Source organism: Budorcas taxicolor, chromosome 1 (genome assembly GCF_023091745.1).
Source record: "Budorcas taxicolor isolate Tak-1 chromosome 1, Takin1.1, whole genome shotgun sequence".
Lineage (NCBI taxonomy): Eukaryota > Metazoa > Chordata > Mammalia > Artiodactyla > Bovidae > Budorcas > Budorcas taxicolor.
The window spans coordinates 7796033-7819798 of NC_068910.1; the positions used below are offsets into that span (position 1 = coordinate 7796033).

General features: G+C 58.1%; 1 protein-coding gene across 3 annotated transcripts; it reads right to left on the reverse strand.

The window, feature by feature from the left end:
* ALS2CL (ALS2 C-terminal like) lies at positions 1-23291 on the reverse strand. 3 transcript variants are annotated; one of them, XM_052658005.1, is made up of 27 exons: positions 23235-23291; positions 19035-19159; positions 17771-17969; positions 17374-17439; positions 16754-16919; positions 16121-16252; positions 15299-15418; positions 14802-14860; positions 14592-14658; positions 13953-14149; positions 12894-12959; positions 12380-12478; positions 12130-12291; positions 11083-11194; positions 9708-9785; positions 8709-8839; positions 7394-7567; positions 7145-7241; positions 6859-7016; positions 6258-6326; positions 5192-5365; positions 3754-3796; positions 2894-2955; positions 2639-2788; positions 2250-2346; positions 1347-1832; positions 1-950 (listed from the first exon to the last, which is right to left on the reverse strand). In XM_052658005.1, the coding sequence occupies exons 2-26, from the start codon at positions 19135-19137 to the stop codon at positions 1761-1763; spliced, it is 2853 nt and encodes a 950-aa protein (XP_052513965.1). In that variant the 5' UTR covers positions 19138-19159; positions 23235-23291; the 3' UTR covers positions 1-950; positions 1347-1760. The 3 variants fall into 3 exon arrangements, with proteins under 3 accessions (XP_052513965.1, XP_052514046.1, XP_052514127.1); XM_052658086.1 differs by having other exon boundaries at positions 23168-23281; XM_052658167.1 differs by lacking the exons at positions 16754-16919; positions 19035-19159; positions 23235-23291 and having other exon boundaries at positions 17771-17909.
* Between the last annotated feature and the right edge of the window lie 475 nt (positions 23292-23766).

A 23766-nucleotide genomic window follows, 5' to 3' on the forward strand; every position in this document is an offset into this window, starting at 1 on the left:
TCTGGAGAGGAGATGGGGACCAGAAAGACGGGGGGCAGAGGCTACTTTGCACATCAACAGGATCACTCAAGGTGCTAGAGTCCCTGGTTTCCAACCAGACTCACAGAGTGGACACCAGTGCTCTTACCGCAGCCAAAGGGCTCCCGCAGCAGCTGGGAGACACCATCACTGAGGGTGGACAAGCCTGCCCCAGGCCATTTCCATCAGCCTCCCCAAGGGACTTACATGGCAGGTGGTCACCTGGCTCCAGGCGTCTCATCTGTAAATGAAGCACTGACCTTAGCTGTCAATCTGCTGTCTAATCTGAAGGCCCCTGCTGGCTCTGCAGTTGTGCTGAAAGGGTCTGACAGCAGAGCTGCCCTGGGAATCTCCCGAAGCCCTGTTGGGAGGGCCCAGTTCAGTAGGTGTGGGTGAGGCCCAGCCAGAGGATGGGTGAAAGGGCCCAGGTGAATCTGAACTGTGGCGAGTGGGCACCGATGCTGACGAAGCCAGGGAGTGTGCGGGGAGTGAGGCTGCAGCACCGCACCAGCTCAGGGCTGCCCTCAGGCAAGGCTGCTGTCACCCGTTAAAGGACGAGAACCGGCTGACAGCTGCTAGAGAGCTTCCACAGTCCTGGGTGAGGGGCGTGCCCATGGCATCCTGGGGATCCCTATTCTTCACCAGTTCAGTCCTCTTCCAGGGACCTCTGTGAGGACACCACGGGCATGTCTGGCAAACACTAGAGCCCAAAACCTTTCTCCATTCCAGCTGTTCACTTGGTGGAATCAGTCAGGGAAGCTCAGCCTTGCCCCTTCTTCTGGAGGCACCTGCGGCTCTCTGCTTAATGCTCCCTAGTATCTCTGAGGGTCCTTGGACTGGCCCCCTGAATCCTTGGGTACAGTCCCTGCCGGAACACTTGGGCCCCTGCTGTCCTTCACACATGCAGGTTCAGAGGCCAATTCCCTTGGTACCTGCTGACAGTGAGACAAGCAAGGTGAGTTTCTTTCTCCTCTCCCTCCAGCCTGCTCCAGCATGGCCATTATATGTGGACTGCAGTTCAGAGACCCCCCCAAGCCCACTCCCTCAATTGCATACACAATGAAGGGAGGGCCTCACCAGAAGCCACCCAGCAGGGTGGAGCTGGAACAGTTCCCACCCTGAGACCCTGAGAGGCCAGCTCCACCCTGGGGCAGAGCTGGGAAGGAAGCAGGTCCACGGAAGATGACTCATGGGGAAAAAAATAAAAACCAATAAAGGAAGAGGTCACTAGCAGTTTGGAGCCTCTGACCAGGACAGGAGAAATGGAATGACACCCCCCATGACGCAAGAACTTCACTTACAGCCCAACAGACCAAAGTCAGACTTACGGAAGGATGCCAGAAATCAGCAAGATGGATGGAAGGCTCTTTACAGATCCCCTAGTCCACCATTTTACAGATGGCAACATTGAGGCCCAGAGTGGCTCAGTCACGTGAAGGCAAGGCTCAGGCAAGGAGAAGTCAGGGTCTCTTTGCCTCAGCATTGAGGAGGTCATCCAAGGCTGGCCTGGAGAGTGGTGGGGGACAGACCACCAGCTCCAGGGCCATACCCGTCACCCTCATCCCAGTCAGGACTCCAGCAGCATCTCCCTGGAGAAACTGGACCTCATCTCCTCAAAGAGCCAGAGTCACCTCCAGGGCCCATCCTGCCTTCTGCCCCCTGGGCCAGGCTGGGCCAGGCCTGGGCCATGGGCATTCCACAGCGGCCCTCTCAGCACTGCAGTGGGTCCAGGAGAAGCCGAGCTACCATGGCTCCCTGGAGCTCCAGCGGCTGGGCAGCCTCATGTCCTCCTTCTGGATGTGCTCGTAGCAGGACTGGCAGGAGAGAGGCAAGGCTGGAGCCAGCTGGCCTGCCAGCCCCCAGCTGCGTGCAGAAGCTTTAGGGCCTAACGCGGGTGCACCCACTCCCAGGTCTGGACCACTGTGTCTCCAACTCAGCCCTCAGCCACAGGCTGCAGGGAAAGGGGTCCTTCCCTCTCCTCCTGTGCTCAGGGACGCAGCCTGGAACACACTCAGCCCTGGGGAGCCGAGGGCCGGGATGTGCTATGCCCGCTTTCCCCCACCCAGCCCCTTTTAACGAGGGCTGGAGCAGGGGCTGTGTGAGGACCCCTCCCACAGAGACACACACTAGCTGTGAATTTGAGCACATCCCCGTGATGGTGTCTGGGGCAAAAGGGGTCTGCCCCAGAGGCCAGGGCATTCCTGCCTGGGCCAACCACTTCCATCCCTCACCTCCAGGGCTGTGAGCAGGAAGTCATACAGGCCTCCTGTGTGGAGAGGGTCCATCATGTCACGGATCAGGTGGATCTCGGCTCCCAGGTGCTGGATTCTGGAGCACCACCGCCGCCACCACGAGAGGGAAAAGGGGACCCATCAGGACAGGCGCCCAGCAGCTGGGAAGGAGCCCTGGTCTGGGTGGCTAGACACCTGGGCTGTGGTCCCCACTGTGAGTGGTACCCATAGGACCCTGGGTGGGCCTTTCTGGGCCTCAGCTTCCCCATCTGTCCCAAGAAAGGCTGTGCCCATAGAGCGCAGTGTTCAAAGGCTTTGCAGTATGCCTTGGTTGGGGGCAGGCAGGGTGGGAAGGGAAGCTCCTGGGCCCACCCCCAGCTGGGGCTCACTGGGCACGAGACACCACATAGATGAGCAGCGGCAGCAGGTCGTCCATGGGTAGCTTGTGCTCCCGGCCCAGCACCCGCGACACGGTGGCCTCGATTTCCCCGTATGTCCTCTCCAGCACCTCCAGCTTCTCGCGGGGGTCCACCGTGGTGCTGCAGCAGGGTAACTGGCTCCAGATCAAGGCTCTCGGGTTCAGTCCCAAACGGGGTCCCCACACTCCTGCCTCCCACGCCCCTCTCCCCAGGCTGCGGACTCACATCATCTTCTGCAGACACTCCGTGGCCGACAGGAAGCACTTGTCTCTGACCAGGGAGTATCTCTGTGTGGTCGGGGGAGGGGGTTAGATGAGGCCTCCCCTTCCCAGGGTTGGGGCTGGTCCCCCCTCACCACCCACCCCTTCCTTATCACTGGCTTCAGCACAGCTCTGCCCAGAGGGCTGAGCAACCCAGGGCAAGTCACAGCTCCACTGTAAGCGTCAAGTTTACTTGACTGTAAAGTGGGGTAAACGGTCTCCAGGAGGTGGGAGAATCAAGGTGGACAGAGAAGAATCGTAACAGCCAGTGGTCACTGGGTGCTGCCCAGTTCTAAGTGCCTTGGTCAACAGCTGTTGAATCCCAGGGCTTGTTGAAACACAAATTCCAAGTTCCCTCCCTGAGTTTCTGACTCAGTAGGTTTGGCGTGGGTCCAAGAACTGGCCTTTCTAACTAGTTCCCAGCAACGCTGATGCTGCCAATCCAGCAAGCACACTGACAACCAGTGCCTCCTCTGTTCCAGCCTGCTCCCCTCCTCCCGCAACAATCTCACGAGGGAGTACTAGTACTGCAGCAGTAGCTACTTCCACAGATGGGGAAACTGAGGCACAGAGATCAAGTATCCGCCCATGGCCATACAGCCAGTAAAAGGGGTGGAGCCTGCGCTTGAGGCTGGTCACTGTGGCTGCACACTCACCCACAAGGAAAACCAGAACAGTGCAGAAAGCCTGCCGTCTTCTCCCTCACCCGCTTCTGCGGCCTGAGACCGTGACTACGAGGAGCTGCTCGGAAACCTGTGCAAACCCAGGGCCCAGCTGAAGCTCAGGGGCCCCTCTCCTAGGCAGGTAACCGGCCCACCCTCTCACCTGATTGGTCGTCAGTGTGAGGTCCTTGAGGGGCCACAGGTGCCTGAAATAAGACGGGAGATGGGAGGCTTTGCCCTCTCAGAGGGCGAATTCCCTGCATCCCCATGTCCCTCACGAGGGCTGAGCATGGGAAAGCAGCTGGGGATGCACAAAGGCATCTGGGAGGAATTGGGGACTTCCCTGGTGGCTCAGACGGTAAAGCGTCTGTCTACAATGCAGGAGACCGGGTTCGATCCCTGGGTTGGAAAGATCCCCTGGAGAAGGAAATGGCAATCCACTCCAGCACTATTGCCTGGAAAATCCCATGGACAGAGGAGCCTGGTAGGCTACAGTCCATGGGGTCGCGAAGAATAGGACACGACTGAGCGACTTCACTTCACTTCACTTCATGTCAGGCTATAGGAGGCCAGGAGGGATTCCCTGAGAGGGCAGCCCTCCATGCAGCCCCAAAACACAGTGAGCAGAGAGAGGGACGGTGCTGCAGGCCAGGGGACCCTCCTGCACAAAGTCCTGGGGGGTCCATCCAGAGCGCTCAGTTGTGCAGACTGCTCCAGGGGCTCGGTAAGCTGGCACAGGCTGGTGAGAAGTAGGGATGCCATACAAGGGAAGTAGAGCCAATGAAGCAGGGAGGCCAGCATGGAGGAGGTGGCACTGAGGTGGCAGAGGAAAAACCCCTGGGAAGCTGTTGACAACCAGGTCTCTGGGCTGATGACGGGTCAGATGCAGGAAACATTCACCACAACAGAAAGGGGAACAAGGGTTTTGGGGGAAGGGGGGGTAGGAAGCACCATTACCTTGAGAAAGGGGGACCAGGTGTGGGAGGCAGGAGTGCATTCGTACCCTCAACACTCAGATCGAAGGGGCGTGGAGGATAAAGGATGTTCTGATTACTGAGGGTAGAAGGGAGGCCCTGACCTGCTTCCAGAATAGTCCTCGGTTTCCCCCTTGAGGATCATCCCTCTCCCATTCTCAGTCCAAGAGCTGGGAGCAGGTGATATTACCCCAGCCCCAGCAGTAGATACTGAGGTAAGCCTGGCCCATCTGGGCCACAGCCGGCATTCAGGGGCACATTCAAGAACCTAGCCATGCCAGGGAGGAACTTTAGAGGCTCTGCTAGAGCTGTTGGGAAGGAGACTCCAACTCCTTGTGGGGACTGAGCTGGGAGAGTATAAACCTCAAGTGACTGGTGCTGTTTGTCACCACACGGGGAAACCAGAGGCACACCAACAGAGAGAGAGAGGGGTTGCTTCCTTTTTCATGTAGCTGAACACCTAAATCCAGTCATACCTGAACCTAGCCGTACTGGCCACACCCTAGAACTTCATGGGTACATAAGCCAATTAACCTCTTCCCTTTTTCTCTGAAGACTACTGGAGTTGAGTTTGCATCCTCTTCTACATAAGAACTCTGGCCACGGTGGCATGGTGGGGAGGCTTACTTCTGCACGTCCAGGAACTCGAGCAGCCTGGTGTCAGGGAAGAGGCTCAGGTGGACGATGCCCTGGCTGTAGAGGCTGTCCTCTCTCTCATGAAGCAGCAGGTAGAGGGTGAAGAGCTCCGAGTAGAAGCTGGGCAGCACGAGGGGGAGCACCAAGCCGTGCACCCGCAGGTCCCTGAGTGAGAGCCACCAGGACGGCTCAGGGTCAGCAGGGCGCATGTGGGGGTCTACTTGGGCTGCCCCCAAGAGCCCACAGAAATCCGCACTGCACCTCAGCGTGCCTGCCTCCAGCCTTCCCCATCCCTGATAAAACCATTCCCAGCCCCGTTCTCAGTCATCTCACAGTCAACGGACATCTGGACCACCTCATGCTCTCATTGAGAACCAACATGGCAAGTGAGGTTGGGTTTTGATCTGCACTTGACTGAAAGCAAAACCCGGCCCTGATAGACGAGTGACCTGCAGCAAAGCTGTCAGCAGTCATTCCAAGCTAGTCCAGTTCAGCCTCCTAGCTTTCTGTGCTTGCTAGGACTCAGCGGAAGTTCTCCCTAAGGTCTAACCCTGTTTCCCATGCCTCTTGCAATGCAGTAACAGAAATCCCCCTCTGATCAGGATCCCTGGGCCTGGGATCTGAAGGCAAGTTGTGAGGTTTGGTCTCGGGGGCAATGGGCTGAGAGATTTAATGACCCACTTAATTCCTGCTCTGTGTGACCTCAGGCTCGGCCTCTGCTGGGCCTCAGTTTCCCCATCTGTGCACAGGAAGAAGGAGGTGCCTGAAGGAGCTGCTCACCACCCAGGCACCTAAGAGATGAGGCTGGGATAATGTTCAGAACAAAGGTGCATTTGATGCACTGTGACAGTGTCCCTTTCCAGGCTGCTCAAGGAACAGAGGTCACAGATCTTTATGATTCCTGAATGGTCAATGAACAGCGTGTGGTCAATAGCATGAATCCCCAACATTTCCTCAGAAACACCTCTTTTCCCAGGAGCAAGGTACAAGGATCCCCTGGACTGGAGCCTGGTTGCACCAGGGGAGAAGACCCCACAGACTTCCTGGGGGCAGTCACCTTGTCTCTGCATCTTCATCCTCCTCTGGGGCCTGGCCCTTGCGCTGTAAGGCAACCTGCAGCAGACCCCTGTGAACCAAAGAGAGGGGCGGTGTGGCTGCCATCTCCCACAGAACGAGTCACCCAAGCCCAGGCAGGTGGGTTCTGCTCCCAGAACCATGAAGCTTGAGGCCTGCAGAGCCCAGCTGCCCGAACCTCAGCAGTGAGGGGGATGGGAGTACAGGATGTCCACGTGAGTGCCCTGGAACCCCAGACAGAACGAACTACAGCATTGAAGGTTTCAGTTTATAATGTTTGATGGGGTCACAGCTCAGCCAGGACAGGAAAGAAGATGGGGTGTGAGTCCAGGTCAGGATCAGCCTGCAGTGGGGTTAGAGCCAGCCCAGAGCCTGGCTGGGGCCTGGACTCTGGCTGCAATCAGGCCTTGTTATCACCTCCCCACCATCCAACTCATATGCTCACCAGCGGCACACTAAACAACCCATCCTCTGTTTCTCTCTCATTCCAGACCCAAGGCAGAGGCACCATTCCTACCCAGGGCAGCAGGCAGAGCTGAGGCCTAGAAATGGCAGAGCCTGTCCCCAGGTGCCACCGGGCTCACCTGTAGGCAGCCCAGAGCTCCTGGGCGTGCTGCTTCACCTCCTCCTGCGCCAGCCCCTGCAGATGCTTGTTGGCCCCGATACCTGCGTATGTGGCCTGGAAGGTCAACATCAGCATCCGGAGCAGCTTCCCCAGGGGATGCAGAGAGTTGCTCAGAGCCTGGGCAGGTGCGACGGCCACAAAGAGATGCTCAGCAACAGGGCAAGACCCCGCTTCTCAGACAGGAGCACCGCGGCCTCTCAGCAAGGCCTGTCCCCTGCGGTCAGCACCCTCCCCTGCGGCCTCACCTTCCTGAGGCACTGCTGCAGGGCCTCGGGCTCCCGGTGCTGCACCAGCTCCTCCAGGAAGTCCTCCATCCTGCCCGCCTGGTCCTCGGGGCAGGTCCTGGGGCACCACACACAACGTCTCACCCATGCCCGGTCCTGCCCCCTCCAGAAAGCCTTCTTGCCCCTCCCCCACCCACTCAGAGCCCACTGCCCCCAGCACTGGGTCTGGACACCCCGTGGGTACACACACCCCACACGCCTGGGCCTCACCTCTCACAGCACAGGTACTCCTGCGACTTGCGCAGCTCCCTTGAGCTCTGCACGTGGAAGCCCAGCAGGGCCTCCCGCAGGTCCCCAGGGCAGCCGGCACGAACAAAGTCCCGGAAGGGGCCATAGACACCCTGCCAGCGGCTCTCCACGGGGAAGACGCCCTGACCCAGCTGCCTGCGATGGAGGTGGTGGGAAACGTGGACAGGGAGGGAGCCATGTAGGACCGTGTCCAGCCCTTGGAAAGGGGGGGATATCCAGCCTGGCCAGAGTTAGGGCCCCAATAGGGTGAATGGACTGGGGTATGCAGAGGGGTCTGACCTCCAAGACTCCAGGAGGAGAAACAGGAGGCAGAGAAGGGTCAGAGAGAATCTACTCCACAGTAGAGAAAAGAGACAGGGGCACACAGAGCCCTGGAAAGGAAACAGAAAGATCTGGAGAGCTGGAGGCCAAGTCCAGAGACTGGGGTCTTGGCCTAAGAAAGGTGAGGGCCCAAAGCCCAGGGTGCCCCGACTCTCCCTCCTCCTACACCTGGTTCCTTCCTGAGGTTGATCCTGTCTCGGTTGTTAGACCCAAGTGTCTGGCCGTGTGTGTGTCTGGTGAGCACTGCCCTCCCCTGTCACACTGACAGATATCCCTACACCTGCACCTGACCCGGGCTCATGCCCCTAGGATTTGCCATCCACTTCTAGCTCCTGCTATCAGAGAAAAAGATGTGTCCGGTAAATCAACTTCTGAAATGCTGACTGGCACCATTAGAACCACCAACCACATCTCAACAGACATTACAAGAGTCACCACTTGAACACCTGCCTTTCCAAGTAAGAACTCTGTCCCGATAAGGAAGAAGTCTATCCACTTCTCAAATACCCCATGATAAGGAGTGTGAATCTACTTCCAAGTTTCCCTTTTCACCCTGGCTGCCAGGGAACTCAGAGTCAGGCTAATGCTCAATTATAGTGCCTATCTGCACCTCCTTTTCTTTTAAGCTCAACTCATACTTTAGTTGTCTATTTTATTCTCATTTGCTTGACTACCTTGTACCTTCCTAGAAAAAAACCAGAGTCTAAGCAAAGGCTATACATAGCATTTTTCTTCAGTTCTGTGGCATGTGGAGTTATCACCACATAACCCTTGATTCCCAGAGTCTCTGATAAGGGTTGTGTGACCTGAGCTTTCTGAACTCTCCAAAGAGCTAAGAGGAGGTACAGAAAAGCCCTTCTAACGAGACCTGTCTTTGGGGTAGAAACATAGGCACCCACAAGCACAACCCCCAGAAAGGCTCCAGAATGCACAGGCCAGACGGTCAGGCTCTCACCTCTTGCAGGTACTGCTTGGATCTGGAGGGAGGGCAGCTGTGTCCAGCACACCCTGGGTATGCAGTCCTCTCCCTGACACGCTGCCGAAAGAGCCCTCCAGGGTGAAGCCATTGGGGAAGGTGACCTTGCCCTGGAAGCCGGGAGAGGAATGCAGGTATGTCTGTCCATCTGTCTGTCCAGCTGCCCTTCCACCCAATCATAACAGGCCTCATGGCCGTCATTCTGGGTTACAAAGGCTGGAAACAGACGGGTGGCCTTCCCACCATCCATTCAATCTGCCCCACCCCAAGGGGCTCATAATCCTTCACCCCTGTAGGAGCTCTGACCAAGAGCCATGCCCACCACTAAGGGGCTTGTCTCTGAGGTAGAAGATGGCAAGGGAGTCAGAGTAGGGACTCAGAGGTCAGAGTAGGGGGACCACCACAGAGGCTGGGAGCGGGGAATAAGTCCAGAAGTAGGCAGTGGCCTTAGGGAGGGCGTGAGGTATTACTGGCCCCAAGAAGGGGCAATTCCTTACTGCATGGGACTGTCCCATTCACAGCATTCTTGGTCTCTATCCATTAGATGCCACAGTACCCTCCAGTCATTACAAAGAGAAAACAGCCCCCACATGTCCAAAGGGTCCAGGAGGGATACAACTGCCTTCTCCTGGGTCAGCTCGGGCAGAAACTTCCTGAAGGACAATGCCTTCAGGGGACCCCGCTCAAGGTGGTGGTAGAGGGGGTGGATCCCTAACTCTGGAGCCAGCGGGGGAAACACCAGACCACCAGACCCTCTGCACCCAAGGCAAGCCTGCCTATGCCCTCTTGACTCATATCCGATCAAACTGCACCTTTGTAGCAGAGAAAGGTCGCTGCACATGCCCCCTAGATATAGTGGAGATGGGAGAGGCCCCCGTACCGTCTCCACCCACCCTCAGTCCTGGGTCTAAGCAGGGAGATTATAGATTCTGGCCAAGGTCACTGCGCAGAGTGGAGTAGGGTCTCAGTGGCTCTCACCTTCCCCACGAGGGTCAGGTCCCTGGTAAAAGTGCCCTCATATAAGGAGTCATCATCAGAGAGAAGGATCCCTGGGCCCTAGAGGAGGAGTGGGGAGGGTAGGAGCAGTGGGTTAGAAGGGCCAGAAGGCTGGGGATAGGGAGAGGAGAAGGGTCCTGAGCCCTGGCACACCTCCTAGGACTGTGCCCAGGTGGGATGCCAGCCCTTGGACTGCACAAACCCCATGCACCTCAATCCTGGGTTACTCTGACTGACACCCCCAGACCTGGCTTCTCCCCTCCAGCGGCCTCTCTCAGGAACTTTTCTGGGGGACCCTTCCTTCCCACCTACAGCTCAGGAAGTGCTGGGCTTTTCCTGAACCATCTCCACTTTCCTGTCACTGATGCCAGGGGCAGTGGAGTTCATCAGGCTCCCTTGCGGCTCTGGCTGCCAGGAAGTTTCAGAGCCAAATGGGATACAAATTGTGTTCTTATTTTTAAATCTATTTTATATGCCTATTCTTATCTTTTCTTCCTCCTTCAACTCCTTCCAGAACAAAGTGTAGCTAAACAAACAAGCCACAATATCAATAACAGCCATCAGGCCAAGCCATACTATATGCCAACCACCTGGCAGGGTGTGGGTGAGACAGAAGATGGGGGTTGATATGCCCATGCTCAGGATATCTGGGCTTGAGACTCATTTCTGTCACTCAACAGAATGTGACACTAGGCAGGTTCTCTGACCTCTCTGAGCCTCATATTTGTCACTTGTACACTAGGGATGATGACACAAACCCCAGGGCTACTGGGAGGATCCCACGAGACCACGCTGGGAGGCCTAGCCCAGAGCTAGGCACCAGGGTTTCCCTGGCGGCTCAGATGGTAAAGAATCTGCCTGCAATGCAGGAGACCTGGGTTCAATCCCTGGGTCAGGAAGATCCCCTGGAGAAGGGAATGGCAACCCACTCCAGCATTCTTGCCCGGAGAATTCCAGACAAGACAGAGGAGCCTGGAGGGCTATAGTCCATGGGGTCACAAAAGTCAGACATGACTGAGTGACTAACACTCCCACTTTCTTTTTTTTCAGGCACCCAGTTAGTGGTCTATCAATGTGGGCAGAGGAGGCTGCTGGCATTCTCATTACCATTCACTTCATTATTGCTATTCCAGTGAGTCATTATAATACGTAGGTAACCTGAGCTGCTGAAGGGAAAACTGAGGCTGGGAGGGGCAGAGACTCGGCCAAGGCCAGGGTAGGCAGGCGGCAGAACTGGATTCTGGCCCAGGGTTGGGCTTGCTCTAGCATATCAGAACCCTGATTCCTGCCCCAGTTCAGCTCTGGGGCCCCACAGCAGGGACAGGGTGGCTCAGAACACATGGGTCACCGTACTCACCACCATCTTGTCTGCCTGGAAGGTGCCCTGGTAGCAGACACCCGCCTGGGTAACCATGACCCCTGGGCCATGGCGCTGGTCAGTCTGCCACATGCCAATATAGCGCTCACCCCTGGAGGGTGGGGGCGGGGAGAGAAGATGGCCGGAGTTGGATCAGAATTGTTCCCATGCACCTTCTGTGTGCTCTGCTGGCATGGGACCAGGGGTCGGGGGGCAAGGGGCAGAAAAAGAGCCAGGACATGAATTCACTCAAGTCAAACATGGGGAGGTGAGATTAGGACCGACAAGAGGAACAGAGGGTAGAAGAGAAAGGAAGCCTGCCTGGGGGAGGGCATCCTGGCAGACTTCTTGGGAGAGGTGGCGGGAAAGGCAGAGGCAGGGAGCGCCACTGTGACGCACCCACAGCCATGGGGTAGCAGCGCACGTCAGATATGCGGGGACACTCGTGGTCTAGAGGGCTTCCCAGTGGCTCCGCGGGTAAAGAATCTGCCTGCTGATGCTCGGTCCCAGGGTCGGGAAGATCCCCTGGAGAAGGGGACGGCTACCCACTCCAGTATTCTGGCCTGGAGAATTCTATGGACTGTACAGTCCATGGGGTCGCAGAGTCGGACACAACTGAGCAACTTTCACTTCGCTTCACTTCAGTGGTCTAGAAGGCTAGGGGGGTACACAGGTGTCATGGCACGGATGAGTTCAGAGGAGCAGGCAAGGCCTCGGACGCCAGGCCAAGGACACTGGGCTTTGTCTCAGCCCAGAGAACCTGGAAGGGGTGTGACCCTTTGATGGGACCAGATCTTGGGGGCACAAACTCTTCTCTGACAGAGCGAAGGGCTGGAGTTGGGGGGTTGCCGCGCATCTGCAGTCAAGGTCAGGGTCCCTCAACCTGAGCCTCAGCAGGGCGTGGAGCAGAAGTGAGGGGCTTCAGAAAGACTCTGGGAGACAGACAGAATGGACCCACTGATGACAGGGAACCCACGCCTAGAGGCATTTGGTCTGTGAGGGTCCTGTCTCCCCTCAGTCCTGCTGGGGCGGCTGCAGAGCACTCACCTGTCGCTGTCCTCCTCGACACCGTAGCCACTCCGCTGGCCCCTCTCCCAGTGGCCCGTGTACCGCAGGGGCCGAGGGGCCTGTGGGGCGCTCTCGAGGACCCCAAATCCATGGCGCAGGCCCTCCTGGAAGTAGCCCTTGTACACCTCGCTGGTGCTGTACCTGAGGAGGGTCACCAATGGCTGGCCCTGCCTCCCAGAGGATGTGCCCAGCCCACAAGGCTGCCCCTTGTCAGGTAACGGTCACTTACTCACAGATGCCATAGCCGCACATGCTGCCTTCCCGCCAGTGGCACTTGTAACAGTCAAACTTATCCTCGGAGGCCTGGGGCACCAGGCGGATGCCAAAGCTGCCAGGGTGGGTGGGCAGGGAAGGAGGTCAGCACTGGGGCCACGGCCCTGCCCCAAACACCTGTCACACCCTCTCCGTGCCCAAGAGTGTCCCTGCTCCCGAGGGGCCTTTGCAGACAATAAGAAGAATCTTACAGGTGATCAGGTCCCTCTTCTTCCTAAGGGCCCCTCAGGATACCCCACCTCCACCCTACCCCCATGCACCCTGAGAGGGCCTTCTGGCCCTAGACCACTCCCTCCATGACCTGCCCTCTCCTCAGAGCCTAGTTTCCCCTTTAGGACAATGAGTGGAGCTGGACCAGATGGCCTCCAAGTTTCTGCTGGAGGTTTGGGAATTTAGGGTGGCGCCAGGCTGGTGACAGTGATGGGGGTGGGAACCCCTGCCATGCAGCCCCGTGTCAGCCCCAGCCTTACCCGTGCTCCAGGCCCTGGCAGAAATCCCCCACGTGATTCCGCCCATCTGGCCACTTCAGGGTTCCCCTGGAACAGTCGAAGTCCACAGTCATCAGGTCCATGGGTGTCAGGCCCACCAGACCATCCTTCAGCATACACAAGTTCCCCAGTCGGCCTCCACCGTACACTCTCTCAGAAGCCTCGATCGCCTTTGGACTGGACTCTCTGCTCCCACTGGGCCTCTTCCCTGAGTTCTAAGACCTGCATGGGCTCTCAGCCCTTCCCTACTCCTGGCACAGCTGCCCCTGCAGCCTCACGGAGGGCATTCTACACCAGCAGGGAAAGTTCTGGAAGCATCCAGGTTGCCTTGTTCCCTTGACCAACAGGAAGCTCAGAGCTAACCTTCAAGTTCAAGCCAAGCACTAAGAGTCAGTGGGGTTTCTACCATCCTCATCTCCTCTTCTGACACGGCATTGTTTTTCTGTGTTTTTGTTCATAGGCTTCCTGAAGCCCTTTCTGGAAGTAGGCAGGGTATCAGAAATGAGTGGAATGCTTGCCAGCGAAAACTTGCTGAGTCCCTTCTGCTTTCTGGGCCTTGGTTTCATCAGCTGTGGCAAAAATTAGGGCCACATTCTTCAAAAGCCTATCTGCCTGTAGAGTCGTATAGATCTGCAGTTGAGGCCAGGCTCCCCCTACCCTGAGGCCTGGAGAGTCATGGTTTCTGCATCTACAAAGGGCATGCTAACACTTCCTCAGGCCATTCTTGTAAGGGCCACCAGAAAATGCTACACAGACACCAGTTACCCGCCTTGAGAACAGAACAGTAACTGCGGGCCCTGCAGTCGGGTCTCCTGATGCCTGTCCCGAGCTCTCCAGCCTCACCGACATCAAGACTATTTGGCACAAACCTACTATGAACCAGTGCTGTCCAAGAGAACTTAAGAATTGACAGAACTGACCAGAGAGGGTAACAGCCTCTGGTTCATGCCCTGAGGCAATAAGGTCCATCTGGGTCCTATGCGCCCCCCAGACTCCCAAGAGGACCCTTGCCTTGCTTGGCCCAGAGCCTCGGTCACTCACTTGCCATGGGGTCTGCCCCAGTACCACTCGCCCTCATAGGTGGCCTGGCAGAAGCGGCCCTCTGCACGGAAGGTGTATGCTCCACAGCGGCAGGTGGGGGGTTCAGAAGGCTCCAGGCCCGCTCCCAGCACAGGGAAGTCCTTCTTCCCACGCAAGGCCTGGCACACAGCCTGAGTAACCTTCCATTGCCAGACCACCTGGGGGAGGACAGGGAAAACACAGGACAAGTCACTGCTGCTGGAGGCGGCACCTCTAGGAAGCCTCCTGGGGTGGCTCCAGGTACCACCCCCTCATACCCCATTCTGTCACCTGGGGGAACCTCCAACAGTTCCACACTGCTCCCTAGGGCCTCATCCAGACCTGAGATACTTACTTGCAGTTTTGGGCCTGCCCAGAGAGGCCAAACAAAACAATCAAGCGGGCCTCATCCCTGGCTTCACAGAGAAAAATACCTGCTCTCTATGGCAGTCTTAGGCCTGAGTCCAGGCAGACGCCTGATTCACTCTGGCCATGGCTCCAGAGGCTTGACATTCCCAAGGAGCCTCCAGGGCAGTATACTTATGCCCTCCCCTACCCTCCTGTCGCCTTCCTTTACTCCCCCAATCCTAGTCCCCGAGTTCACAGTCCACCCACACTCACCAGGCCCTGCGGGTCCTTGGAACAAAAGGAGAACTCTTCCTCGGGTGTGAGGAGGTGAAACGTGCACCTAGACAGATGGAGGTGATGAGTAGGCCCCAGTTTCATTCAGAAGGGAGCTGGGGGCAGGTCCAAGTCAGAGCCCTGGGGTGGGCAGATTTCATGGGGTAGAGGGAGGGAAGGCCTGAGCTGTCACTGGAGAGGGGCGCTCACCTGTCCTGCCCAGGTTCCACCCACACCAGCTTCAGATCAAAGGTGTGGATGTTGTGGCCCTGAAAGAAGATGGGACATAGGTGGGCAAGATGCTCACCTATTCTCTGGTTTGGCCTTGCTCCCAAGCACCAGCTCAGCACGCCCCTGGGTGTCCCCAGGTTGCTTGGTTCACCATGCCCAGCGCTGAGTCCCCCACCAAGCCTGCCTGTTCCCATCTCTAGGGCAGCCCCTCCACCTCCCTTCCCACCCAAGACGCAGGGTCAGTCTCCCTGACTTTTAGTGAGTGTCTTGTCACTGTACCTGGAGCACAGAGGGGGAAGTCGGGGATGGAGGAAAACAAACTGCATCAAAACCCCCAAACCAGGCTTCAGGAGACATAGGTTTGGATAGGCAAGTAGCACCCTTTCCACGTCACAGCCCCCTCATCTCCCCCAGCCACTTGTCTCTTTCCTCCTTTTCTCAACCACTCCCAAGACCTCTGGCCTGCCCCAGCCCACCTGCAGCAGGACGAGGGCATCATCAAAGAGCAGCACGCGCTCTGCCCGCAGTGGGGTGACTGTCACGGGGACGTCCTGGCTGTCTTGCAAGAGTCGGCGAGCAGGGGTGCAGAGCACATCCTGGCGAGGTGAGGAGAGAACTGCAAAGCTCAGGGACCCCCATCCTTGACACTGCACCAGTCACTCCACTGCCCGCCTCTGCCAGGCACCTCCACCCACACTCTGAGCGTCTCCTGGAGGCCCCCGGGTCAGTGATGGGCACTGGGGCTCTGAGCTGGTGGGGCTTCATTCCTGGCTACTCCCGGCAAGACGTCACAACCTCTCTTGAAGCCCCGCTTTGTCCTCCTCCACCCCATCCCAGGCCATGGCCACAGCCAAGCCCCCATCAACTCTCACCCAGGGTTCTACAATCCCTGCCTCTCTCTGGCAATTCTTATCCCCTTCATTTGTCCTCCTAATTCTCTGCTCTGAGCCCCAAGCCTGTCATGCCTCCTCAGAGCACAGGGGATTTTCCCCCTGTAGGGGCAGTATAGGCAGTGGCTCAAGGGTGCAATCATTCAGTGACATCCCAGAAGAGAGGGTCGGTTCTGTGACCGCTCTTCCAGAGCCAGCAGCTCACATCCCAGCCCAAGAGGTGCTCAACAAATGCGTGAAGATGGCCGGACAGAGAAACGTCACAGACACTTGCTTTAGCCACTGCCCCATTTGGGTGGGGAAAATGAAGCATGGAGAATGCAACAGGCAGCTCGAGCCACCCAGGGGGGCCCCGCTGGATGGCGGGGGGGGAGTCTTCTCAGAGCGCCCTTCAGGTGTGGAACTCACCCTCAGCCGGCTACTCAGCGTGGGCCAGAGGGCCTGCGTGGTCATGGCCTGGTCCAGCTCCTGCCTCATGAACGACTGCAAGTCCCCAAAGAGGCCGGCAGCATGTATCACCAGCTCCCGGGTGGAGTGACACTGTAGGGGGACAGGGCCACCAGGGCGGGGGCTCATCAGAACCTTCCCCCACTTGGGGATGACAGCCCCAGCCCTGCCCTGGCCCAGTGGGTCAGGAGTTTGTTCTTTTCTCCCTGCTGGCTCTTCCTCCGAGGAGAGGTCAGCAGGAGGATGCATCCGGGGGATTCAGGACCATCTGATGATGCCGCAGCTGGGCCTGGGCCACGTGTCCTCACACCCAGCACATGAGTCTACATCTGCTCTCTGGGTCTCTGCTGGCTCTGCCGGGGCAGGTCCATGTAACTCAGATACCCCAGGGCAAGGACATGGGCCTTCAAACCCCCAGAACAAGATGATGTCCCCAAGGCAGGCCAGGTCCTTTTCAAACAAGGGGTTCCTGAGTAAGGCAGGTTCCCTGAGCCAGAGGCCCATTTCTCCCGTCCGTCAGCTTCCTCACAGAGGCAGGTCTGGTAAGCATCAATACCGCCCTAGCCCCCTGCCCCCGGCACCCCTGCTACCTACCTCCCCAATGGTGTCCCCGAGGCTCAGCAGGAGGAGCACGTACTGCTGCACGTGATGGGCAAGTGGCTGGCGGAGGGCCTGGAGCAGGGCCGTGCCCACCGAGCCCTCGGAGCTCACGCCCAACAGGACTTGCCGCAGCGCCTTCCGCTGGCCCCGCCAGTACTCACTGAGTGGAGGGAGGGCCAGTGCCCCATCACTCTCCCCTCCTCTGTTCCCGCACCCACCACCATTGCCTCCTTGCCCTGGCTAGTCCCTCAGATCCCAGGACCAATCCCAGACCCCAAAGCTCTCTCATGAGAACAGTGGCTGAGGTTTGGGAGCAGCATCTCAGAGACTGAAGGGATCACTGATTATAGCAGCCCTCCCTGAGTAGGAATTAGGAATGCTCCCCTGCCCCAGGGTCACTCCCACTAGTTGATGTCTCTGGCTTCTGCTCACAGCCTTCCGAGGCTTCCCTGACCCTCTGCCGGGGTGTGGATCAGCGTGGGGTTGCCAGAGCCAGGAGTGCTCAGGATGAGTCCCAGGCTGTCACACTCACTGCTCTGGGGTCCTGGCTTCCCCACGCCCTCCCTCCCAGACACGCCCCTCTCAGAGGCCCTCCGCAACGTCCGTGTGCTCACCTCCTCCTCTTCGCTGCCTTCTGAAAGGCCTGCAGTGCCACGCAGCATGTGTAGGACTCGATGTACCTGTAGGCAGCACCAGGGATACCCTGCAGGCCCCACCCTCAGCTCCAGACCCAAGGGCCTGCCCTTCTGGGGTTCCTAGATCCTACCCGCTGAGTGGCTACAGCCCTGAGGGCCTGGCTCTGGGCACTGCTGATCTTGAGTCCTCACTGACTCAACTGGACAATTCTAACTCAGAGTCTTTCTTCCCTGGGAGGTCACCAGGCTCAGATCTGGGGTGTCTGAGCCTGCCCCCAGGCTAACACCCAACCCCAGGGCTGAGTGCAAACCTTTGCCGAAGCCCTGAGCCAAGTGAGTCCCAGCGCCAGCCCCCAGCCCACCAGGGCTGTCTTACTCCAGGTGGACCTGCAGGACACGGTCCGCGCTCTGCAGCAGCAGCAGGGACTCCAGGCCGACGGCTTCAGGGTGGCGCAGCCTCTCCCGCAGCGAGTGCAGGCTTTCCTCCGTCACGTCCCACAGCTGCTGGGAGCTCCTATGCAGCTGCTGCAGGAGTTGCAGGCACTCTCGGACCCAGGGGTCTGAGGCCTCTGGAGCTGGGGCAGGAGCACAAGCACCGCGTGAGGCGGAACAGGGCCGCTACACCGTCCAGGGAGCACACACAGGCCCTGGCTGGTCACCCGAGGGGCAGCAGCCCCACGAGCCCTGGAGGTCCTTGGGACAGGACTGGAAGCCCACATGCCCCCTGGAGCTCAGCAAGGCACAGGCAGGCTGCAGTAGTGGGGGGCACCCTTGTGGATTAAACAGGGGCACATGTCCACCTCCTCGCTACATAGGGGCAGCAGCAGCTGCTGCTGCTGCTGCTAAGTCGCTTCAGTCGTGTCTGACTCTGTGCGACCCCATAGACGGCAGCCCACCAGGCTCCCCCGTCCCTGGGATTCTCCAGGCAAGAACACTGGAGTGGGTTGCCATTTCCTTCTCCAATGCATGAAAGTGGAAAGTGAAAAGTGAAAGTGAAGTCGCTCAGTCGTGTCCGACTCTTAGCGACCGCATGGACTGCAGCCCACCAGGCTCCTCCGTCCATGGGATTTTCCAGGCAAGAGTACTGGAGTGGGGTGCCATTCCCTTCTCCGCATAGGGGAGAAGGCAATGACCTATGGCCTATGACCTGATGACCTATGGCCACCAAGTACACACATTCCCCAAGTTTTAGAACATCCTCAGGTCCAGAATGTGCAGTGGTCCCCTGCCATTTACAGACACGCCGATAAAGCTCCTGAGATGAAGACACCTGCCTAAGGTCACTTCACAGACTGGGCATCCTGCCTTCCAGTCACGCCCTGGGTGAGAGCAAGATGAGAATTTGGGCAGAGAATCCAGACCTGTGCCCTGGGAGAGATGGGATTTCGTTTCCATGCACAGCAGACCTAGGTTAGAATGGGGTTCAGAGCCTAGCTCCCCGGGGTCCCTTTGAGAAGGAAGCAGCCAACAGTTGAGCGTGAGAACCCTGGACTCATCGAAAGCCACCCACTTCAAATCCCACCGCTCCCATCTGCAGTTGAGAAAGCTGTAGCTCAGAAGATCCAACCAGGGAGGACTCCTGTCCCTAGGAGGATGGTTCCTGTGGCCCCCACCTTTTTCACTGGAGAGCCTCAACTCACCAGCCTCAAGAAGGGGCTGGAGGACAAGGCTGTTGATGCGGGCAAGGGTTGCTGAGAAAACCTCCTCCAGCCGCAGCAGGGCCGCCTCCTCTGGGCTGCACATGGCCAGGGTGCCAGACTCAGGCCTGTGGACAGAGCACAGATTAGAGCAGCTGTGAGAGCGCAGTCAGTGCTCCTCTCAGGCCAGATGCCCGAAAGCAAGGCCCATGACCACCCCGCCTCAGAACTGAGCAGGGAGCCCAGGTCACCCCAAAGGGGAGTTCTAAACAGACCAGTGACTCCTGCTTATGATCTACTTGGACCCAGTTGAGGGGAGCCTGAAAGAGTAGTAGAGAGGGCTCAGAATTACCAAAAGAAACATCTTTTTTTACCCAAAAGGCAGATGTTCCTTAAGCCCTCTGGCTTGTTCATTCCCCTGCTCAAACACCCACCATGGCTCCCAAGGGCTCAGAGTAACATCTAGTAGTGATCTGACCTAGCCCCCTCTCCACAGAGTCTCTGGAAACAAGGATATTGTCAGAAGGACACAGCTTTTTTCTCAAGGTCATGACTCAGGACCCCCTGTCTTGCCTTATAAACAAGAAGAGGTCTGGGGGATGTAGGGAACTGCCTGCTGGAGCATGAAGGATGAACAGGAAATAAAAGAGGCAGAGAGGACAAGGCATGCAGGTGAGGGAACCATGAGCGCAAAGGCTCGATAGCATGAAGACCCAGGCTCGGCAGGGGGCCCACCAAGAGCTGCCTAAGTGGCTGACAGAGGAGCCATGGAGGGGCTCAGAGTAGGGGAGTGGTGATATTCAACGTCAGACTTGGGGACACAGACTTGGTAACAGCTACAGACAAGAAGATGCCAAGCAGTGAGAGGGTGAGGTCAGTGTGGGCAGGAGCCAGCCCCTCCAGGCTCCCCACCTGGCTGATCCTGCAGGACGGGTCCTACTCCACATGTGGGGGCTTTGGGGATGAGCAGGTTTTTGTACCTCCTGCTCTGGAGAGAGGGACCCACCAAGGCAGGATCACCTGAGAAAGGAGCCTCCTGACTGGAGAGAGAGGAAGCAAAGGGCCTAGGTTCAAACCCACCGCCATAGCCAGGCTGCAGCCTCCAATCAGACACAGCCCTCTCCTACCAGACCTGGCAAATGAGGTCATGTGCCCAGATTTCATGACTATACATCTTAGGATTGAAAATTAAATACTCTTTTAACCCCAGACTCTCAGACTCAGCCTCTCTCCAACTCTGACACTCTGAGTTGGTTGACCCGGGTGGAACTAGAGACATAATTTGAGGCAATGCTGGCAGACCCAAAAGACCAAACGGGAAAGGGTCTGGGTCTCATCACCTCCACCCCCCACCCACCCCAAAGACACTGAAGGGTATTCCAGGCCCCTGGCAGAGCCTATGATTCCCAGGAATTGGCTCTGAGGCAACAAAGTGAGGCAAGTGTCTCAGAACTCTGGCCACGGGCCCAGGCATTCCTGCCCCACCTTTCCTGCTGTTGTTGTTTCAGGAGGGTGAGGCCTTGGGAGGGAGAGGCAGGAAGGAGAAATGACTGGACACCGAGCTGCAGCCTTCTTCTCTTTCTGCTGGCCCTGCAGCAGCCCCAGCCTGCTTTGGAGGACTAGGGGAAGGTTGCTCCAAATCAACTCAGACAGACCAAGCGACCCCAGCCTAGGAGTCAGAGGTGCAGCAAGTGTCGCCTGGGCCCATCTGACTCTCACCCACATCTCCAGAAACTGGTGGAACGGAAAGACCCTTTGGAAGGTGACCTTTCCAACCTTAGCTGGCAGTCTGTCAGGGTCAGAGCTGGCAGGTGAGGACACTGGCTAAAAGTGAAGGGAGGAAGGTGTGGTTAAGATAGGAGGAACCGACTAGAGACCAGATCAGGGTGAGCTGGGGACCTGCAGCAAGTAAGCCACTGTTGGGAGGCCTTGAACACCAGATCTCAGATACTATTTGGGGCCCACCCCAGCCAACACCACATTTGAGATGCTCCTCTCCCCCTCGGTTTCCTCCCCTTGCCACATGGGGCTGGCAGTTGCTACCCAGCCCTGGATGCGTGGCTCACACCTCAGCAACTCCCACAGGCCCCCTTCTGACCTCTGCCCAGTCTTGGCCATTTCCCAGCTTATCCAGAGCCTTGCTCATCTCTGGGCCTCAATCACCTTCTCTATGAAATGGAGAAGACTAAATTATAGCTTTTTATTCTGACTAAATCACAGCTTTGTTAGTCTTCCCTAGAAAGGATAAAGGAGCTTCCCTGGTAGCTCAGACAGTAAAGAATCTGCCTGCAATGCAGGAGACCCAGGTTCAGTCCCTTGGTCGGGAAGATCCCCCGGAGAAGTGAATGGCAACCCACCCCAGTATTCTTCCCTGGAGAATTCCATGAACAGAGGAGCCTGGCAGGATACAGTCCATGGAGTTGCAAAGAATCAGACATGACCGAGTGACCAACACTTTCAGAAAGGATAAACTGACGGGAGGGAGCTCCTCTGCGTATGGGGAGCTGTTTCTCAGCTTCCCTTACCTCTTAGTGCAGCCTGGGGCCCCTGGAGCTAAGTATTACAGGCCCAGACTGGCAACACTATTCTGGGACCCTTCCAGGTCTGTGGCCCCAGAAGGATCTCCTACCTTTGAGTCACACTGCCCAAAGGAAAGGCCAGAGGCTAAGCATTGTTGGTGAGGTGGTGGGTGGGGAGAAAACTGCATTTGGGGCTAAGCATCTGGTCTGGTAGTCCTGAGAGCCTCTGCTCCCAGGCTAGGAAGCTCCCAGGCTTCATCCCAGGGGCAATGAAATGTGAGGGCAGGACCCAGGCCAGGTATGAGTGTGCATAAGTGTGTACGAGGAAGGAGAAAGAGGTGCTGAACCTAACACCACAGGGACCCAGCAGGAGTCTCCTCCCTCAAACAGCAGTCCCATCACCAGGCTACGGCTCGCTGGTTAAGGGCATGGCCTTCTTACCCTCTCACTCCATCCAGTTCTAAGGTTCCTCAGGAGTCTGCACAGGAGGTACATATGGGGAAACTGAGGCCCAGGAAGGAATGGGAGGGCCCAAAGACACTAACTATAGAGCACATACACGGCTCAGACCCAGGCCTCCAGCTCCCAGTCCCATGAAGCTCACTTGAGCTAGGCGGTTCAGAAAGGCTGGGTGACTCACCTCAGGGCACACAGCAAATACCTAGGCTCCCGAGGCGGCTTTCATGGTCACCGTGGGGCAGGGTGAGGGCAGACTGGCTAGTCTTGGCATGCCCAGGTGAGTCAGCTGCCGGTCCTTGCAGCTATCTAACCAGCAGCCAGACCTGCTAGCTCACTCTCTGGCTCTCTCTCTCTCTCTCTCTCTCTCTCTCTCTCTCTCTCGCATTCTTGGCCTCTGTCCATGCTGGGTCCCTTTCTCCCCTACCTTCTCCAAGGCCTGGCCCCTCAGGCCCCTTGGCCACACCCTGTCTATGATTTCTTGGTCAGCAAGCAAGTGCTGCCTGCTGCGGAGGCTTTTTCCTGGGCTGCCTTGGAACCCCCTTGATTATCCAGCAAGCTGGGGCGGTAGACAGAGAGAGGAGGGAGGAGCTGCCTGAGGGAGGGGGCGCTGAGCTGTCACAACTGACAGGTCCCAGTCTCCACCTGGGCCTCACCCCCACACCCTTCCTCTGGGCCTCAGTGGCTCCAGGCACCTTGTCCTAGACCCCACCCCTCACCCTCCCGATCTCCCTGGTGGCATTTTTTCACAGCCTTCCTTCCTCTCCCTGGCCAGGCACACGCAGTCACTGGAATTTCCCAAACATGGGCTCTTGTTCCAGTCACCAGGCGTTTGCCCATGCCATTCTCCCTGTGGCAACACTAGACTGCGTCACCTCCTGGCGCCAAGTCCCTCAAGCTGGGTGCTGCCCACGAGGTCGCCCCACAGCCCAGGCCAAGCCCCTGGGCACTGCCCTCTTGTCAGGCACGGGACCAGGGAGGCTGTCCCATGGTGACAGGGTGACCAAGGGGCAGGGAGGACGAAGCTGAACCCCGCTGGGAGGGAGGGGCCTTCGGACAAACTCTGACGGCCCCGAGCGAGCGTGAGAGCTGCTGGGGACCGAGCAGTAGTGGAGGGGCGGCGCGCGGCGGCCCGAGGGGCCGCGGAGACGAAAGTCTCACCTGGAGCGAGGAGACGGGACAGCAAAAGGGCTCTGCCCCAGACGCGCGACGTCCACCCCGCCCTTACCTGTGAGGCGCGGGAACCCACGCGGGGGAGCGCGCTGCGGTTGCTTGCTCGCGGACGCCCGCCCCCCGCCGGCCCCGCCCCCTCGCCGGCCCCGCCCCCTCCTACCCGCCCCCGCCCCCGCCCCCGAAGGCAACTCCGCCTCCCCTACCTCCAACCCGCCTTGGGATGTTGCTCGTGGTCCAGGACAAGGATCCGCAGGGAGGAGGCGGGAAGTGGCGTCAGTCTGCCCCTCGCACGAGGCCTCTCCTGAGGTCTCAGTTTGGCGTCCTCTAGGGTCTGGGACGCAGTCGGGGTGGGAGGAGGAGGAAAGAAGGTGGGAACTTGATTGCCCGCCCCAGCCAACACACACGCGCCCGCGCGCGCACACACACGCTCAGGAGAGGCCAGCTACGCCTTAGGAAACATCCTGGAGGGGTCTTTCCCTGTTCCACGCATCTGCGTCCAGCCCCACTGCCCCGCCATTCTGACGCCCTACGGACCTAGGTGCACCGGATGGGTTCCTGAAACCTGTGGCCGAGAGGAGGGTAAACCG

Coding starts and splice junctions, on each gene's coding strand:
- ALS2CL (XM_052658005.1), bottom strand. CDS start 19,137: ATGTGCAGCCCAGAGGAGGCGGCCCTGCTGCGGCTGGAGGAGGTTTTC. Junction 11,195..12,129: donor GTCGAGGAGGACAGCGACAG/GTGAGTGCTCTG, acceptor CCCACCCTCCAG/GGGTGAGCGCTATATTGGCA. Junction 7,568..8,708: donor CCAAGCAGTACCTGCAAGAG/GTGAGAGCCTGA, acceptor CCTCCATCGCAG/GCAGCTGGGTCAGGGCGTCT.